This window comes from Hipposideros armiger, unplaced genomic scaffold, assembly GCF_001890085.2.
Source record: "Hipposideros armiger isolate ML-2016 unplaced genomic scaffold, ASM189008v1 scaffold_966, whole genome shotgun sequence".
Taxonomy (NCBI): domain Eukaryota; kingdom Metazoa; phylum Chordata; class Mammalia; order Chiroptera; family Hipposideridae; genus Hipposideros; species Hipposideros armiger.
Genome location: NW_017732316.1, coordinates 122,341 through 127,369, shown reverse-complemented (window position 1 = coordinate 127,369; position 5,029 = coordinate 122,341). Strand labels below are relative to the sequence as shown.

Below are 5,029 nucleotides of genomic sequence, written 5' to 3'. Positions count from 1 at the left end.
TTATGCTATCCATTTAGATTACATAGCACGTGGTAAACTATATGGCATGCAGAGTCTATGAGTAGTGAAGAACTTACATGTTTTTTTTAAGTTAATAAATTAAAATACAACAAAATTTAAAATTCCTGTTCACCAAAAGATATTAAGAAAATAAGAAAAACAGACTAGAAAAAATAATCTCTATACATATCTGCAAAGGATTTATATTCAGAATATTTAAAGAACTAACATTCAATCACCTTAAATCATTTTTAAAATGGACAGAAGTTTTGAGCAGATACTTCATGAAGTGAAGGCATAGAATGGCCAATAATCACCCTTACTAAATGCTATTCTTGCTAAAGGTTAAAACGTGGCACAGTAATTTTTGCACACACAGCTCTAATCCAGGAGGCTTGACATGAACCCCATCAGATAGGTTTAGCCAACTGCAAAAAAAAAGAAATCAGCATGTAATTAACCAAATAGTGTATATAAGCGAAGGCTAAGTGGCCCTTCGGGGAGAAAGATGCTCAACATCAGGGAAATGTGCTTGTAAATTACAATCACATGGAGATACCATTACATACTAACAGAATAGCTAAAATTAAAAAGACTGAGAGCATCACATGGTAACAAGCATTTTAAGCAACCAGAATGCTCATTTATTGCTAGTGGGAGTATAACATAATACAACCACCTCAGAGAGCTGGCAGCTTATTGAAAAATAAACATACACACACTGTTAGGCTCAGCCAGAGGAATGAATCGCAGGAGACCAAAATTGGTCTATTAGAATGTATTTGGTGTGTTTGAGCTGCTGTAGATCAGGTTAGAAGACTATAACCTCACCGAGCAAAAAGGTATGGAATTTTATAGGAGGGGGTAAACGAGGCTGGTCCCCTTCAGTGCCTTGGGGGTTTTTTTCATTGCATGAAAGGGTTTCAGGGCATGACCAAGCCTTGGGGTTCCACATCCTGGCCCAGACCCGCTGATTACAAGCTCCTAGGAGACAGACACAAGCCAGCACGTACAAGATACAAAGCAAGACAAGATGGCTTTTAGGATAAGATGGTTTCTACATTCCAACATTCCAGGCAGCTTGTCCAGGCCTAAGGCAAATGCAGGCCTGCAGGTACAAGGTACAAGATGGCTTTGAAGAGAAGATGGTTTCTGCTCCTGGCCTAACGATGGCCTTACACCTAACTCCACGATCCAGTAACTCCATGTCTAGGTAGGTACTTACCCAAGAGAAATGAAAGCATTTATCTGTAAAGACTTGTGCAAGAATATTGATAGCAGCTTGATTCAAACCTATAGCTGGAAACAACCCAAACATCTATCAACAGATAAATAGACAAATTGGGTATAGCCATACTGTGGAATATTGCTCAGATATACAAAGAAAAGAACTATGTGAATGAATCTCGAAATCATGCTACTAAGAAAGAAGCTGGACACAAAAGAGCATAATTCCATTTACATGAAATTCTAAAGTAGATGAAACCAATCTATGGTGAAAGGAATTATCTTGCCTTAGGGGAAGGGTAGGGATTGAAGGCCGTAAGTGAACTTTCTGAGGTATTGGAAGTGTTTTATATCTTGATCGGGGTGTGGGTAACATGGGTATCTATGTTTATCAAAGCTCATCAAACTATAACAATTAAGATCTGTTGAAGGGCCGGCTGAGTGGCTCAGTTGGTTAAGAGCTCGCTCAAGAGTTTGAGCTCTGAGCAACAGCGGTTCGAGTCAGCCCGAGCTGAGCAGNGAGCTCAGTCCGCTGCCGTCGCCAACGCTGTTCGTATTGCTGAAAAGCCACCTTCCCCCCTTCCTCCTAAGAGATACACACAGGCACGATCAAGGGACACGAAAAAGGATGAAAGAAAGAAGAAGAAAAACAAATCAACACTGACAACAGCTCCGGAAAGCCCTCTTGATTCCCGAGGGGAGACCGGAGACGCAAAAACCCAAAGCCGATCTGCTCACTTCCGGTCGCAGCGGCTGGAAGAGAAAACACTACAGGGTGTGCGCCGAGGTAAACAAACTCCACGGTGCCGCCCCGTCTCCCAGGGCTGGAGGGCGGCCCCGGGCGGACTCAGCGTCGGGGGCTCCGACTCAGGCAGGAGGCGCCAGGGAGGGAGCTCGAGCTCCTGAGGGCCGGGTCGTCCCCCTCTGCACCCCCCGGTCCCCACACGACCCCCGGGCCGACTCCTTCACCTCCACCAGCCGGCAGCTCCCGGGAACGAAGTGGATGGAGAGCTCCTTCTCCCGCCCCACCATGCCCGCGGTCTCCACGCGGCCGCCTCAGCGCCCGCCGCTTCCTCCAGTCCTGGAACGCCGGGGCCGCAGCTCCGTCGCGCTCGGCCCGCCTCCTATAGGTCCAGGTCGGCCCCCCGCTCACCGCTTCCGGCTTCCGGCGCCAAGGTCATGCCCGTTGATTGGACACGGTCCGCCAACCAAAAAGGAGGCGGGCGTGCTCGGGTGGCTCTCAGCCCACGCGGCAACTCTTAAAGCGATACACAAAACAAAGGCTTTGGCCTTAAGCGGTGTATACAAGTTTTGTTTTGAGGGATTTGTTTTTGCGTGGGTTTTTGGGGGTTTTCTTCCTTGACTAAGGAAGGATTGAATTGGGTCGCTTGCAGTTTCCAGTTTGTAGACTGTGCTCAGCCCATAAGAATCAACTGGGCATGTAATATATAAAGTGAGATAAAACATTTAAAGTGGGGCGAAAGGGAGAAAGCATCTCTGGAAGATTAGAAGTGTTTTTTAGAGGTTTAGAAGGAGACAAAGCATATGAATAAAAGTGTTGGTATCTAAGTCATTAACACCTCAAGAACCCGTTTGTCTTTCTGAGATGCTAGAAAGTAGTATGTGTGAAACTCCAAAGATGCCCAACTATTTTTAAACTAGTTAAAAATGAAGGGGATGGAGGCGACGACGGACACGGGCAGGTACAAGGATGGGGGATGAACGATTAGGTTGGTGCAAAAGTAATTGCGGTTTAAAATGTTTTTTAAAATTTGCAAAAACCGCGATTACTTTTGCACCAACCTAATATATTTGGGTGCCTCTTCAAAATGCAGATTCTCGGACTTTATCAACAATCACAGAATGAGAATCTGTGGTAGTCGAGCCTGGGACTCCCCATTTTAGTGGATTTAACGGGAGTCAGGACACTCTTTGAGCAGCACCGCCTTAAGGGCTGCAGCATCGGCTGCACCAGCCTGGCCTCCACAACCCCAGAAAGTTCAAGAAGGAACCAAGCAAGGGGTGAAAGTTATGCTAGACCACCTGCATCATGTTGGGTTTTTTTAAGTGACAAATCCGATTCAGCCTTAAGTGCTGAGACTAACTTAACACGCAACTGAATTTCCCTTTCATTTCAAAACCGCAAATTCCCGTGCCAGCCAGGATGCCTGTGAAACACACAGAAAAACAAAACAAAACAGCATAAACCGCGTAGGGTTCGCCAGCTTTTCCGGGAACAGCCTGAGTGTTCTTGTCCAGACACACGGGATACCAAGGCCTAAAAGTCGCCCACAAACCTGACTGCTGCTTGAATCTGTATAAAAAGACCTTATTTTCAAAATCCTTTTCGGTCTAATCTTAGAGCTAAAGCCTAAGCCGCCTTTTAAGAAAGTTTTTCACCTCTGAGTCCCGTGACATTCCTTCCTACCCAACCACCAAGAACTCATTCCTTATTTATGTAAACAAAGTTTCTTTGGAGCAGTAATGAAAGCCCAAGGCCCCTCGCTTTCTTATTTTTGTTTTAATCCAGGATGTCACTGTTAATCGGTTTAATATTATTTAGAAAGTCCTTGAAAGGACTGCCCCGTCCCTAAACATGCATGATCTGCAGACAACAAAGAAAAGGGGAGGTGGAAATGGAGGGGAAGACTCAAGATCCTCTTAATTCTCCTCTCTTTAAGAACTGGGTTTTTTTTTTAAAGTCTCCAGTTGCAATCTGTGATGCAATCTAATATTTCTTGGGAAAAAAATTAAGTATTCAATGTGAAGAAGATTTAAGGACATACACATGCAATTAGCATATTAATTCTCAGAGCAGCATTGTCTAGAATGAGAAACAAAAAGTTACTTGCCCACATTTGAGAATATGGTCTGATACCTGCAGGTAAAACTTGGGTATGGTTCTAGGGGCATAAAGATGAAAGTTTCTATGTGAATAAAAAGGCCACCGTTCTACAAACAACATCCAAGTTAAGTGTTCTGGTTATGGCTATACATTTAAAGAGAGCAACCTGGAGCTAAACGTTAACGTTAGCAGATTCAATTCATGCCAAGACAAAGACTGGAGTACACACTGCAGATAACAATCCTCATTTATACGAAACCTTTACCTACAACATTGCATTTAATCTGGTAAATGAAACTGCTATTCTACATTTTATTTTTGTCAATTAATGAGACTTAGCTGAGCTCTCTATACAGGGTCAGTAATTAAAGTTGGCTGCTTCTTTCACGTTTCAAAGAAATGAATGACACCCATTTCTGATTTTTTTATACACCCTTTCAGCTTTTAGCAGACGTTCACTGGATGCTTTTACAGAAACTAACTTCAGAATGCTTCATTTCCTGAACCGCTAGTTCTTACCTGTTCCATGTTCTCCGGCATTTCAGGCATGGTTCCAAAATTGTCTCAGGGAAACAGGGTTGGGATGAGTGTCAGCCGCTGCCTCCTCTGGCTGGGTCTTTGTTCTCCTTGCAGTGAGTGCAGGCACGGAAAACGTGAGCACCAGCTTTACCCGACCTTTGAAATTAGCATTTTAATGCCAATCCCAGAATCTCGTGCAGTGTTCTACACTGCAGTAAACTGGCAGCTGATTCCCTGTGGCAAACTTGAAAATACCCAATGAGAAGTTTCATTTTTGATTGCCAGATAAGTGAGGGTCCTTTAGCAAAACCATTAGGAGAACCAACTTATTTTTTAAGAAACAAACAAAAAACCTTACTGTGAAGACTTGTTGCAATTTTCTCTTGCGGAAGGAAAGCAGGAGCCAGTGGTTAGAAAGCAATGTGGAGACCACGCAAT

General features: G+C 44.0%; 1 protein-coding gene across 2 annotated transcripts in view; it reads right to left on the bottom strand.

Annotated features, from left to right (window-relative positions):
* MAT2B (methionine adenosyltransferase 2 non-catalytic beta subunit) overlaps nucleotides 1-4,804 on the bottom strand; it is a 26,692-nt gene extending 21,888 nt beyond the window's left edge. Inside the window, exon 1 of one of the 2 annotated variants that reach the window (XM_019630955.1) lies at nucleotides 4,592-4,804. In XM_019630955.1, the coding sequence (XP_019486500.1) occupies nucleotides 4,592-4,621 (30 nt within the window). In that variant the 5' untranslated portion in view covers nucleotides 4,622-4,804. Of the gene's footprint in view, nucleotides 1-2,196; nucleotides 2,374-4,591 lie in introns of those variants that run through there. The other variant, XM_019630953.1, reaches the window with a different exon arrangement.
* Nucleotides 4,805-5,029: the final 225 nt, after the last annotated feature.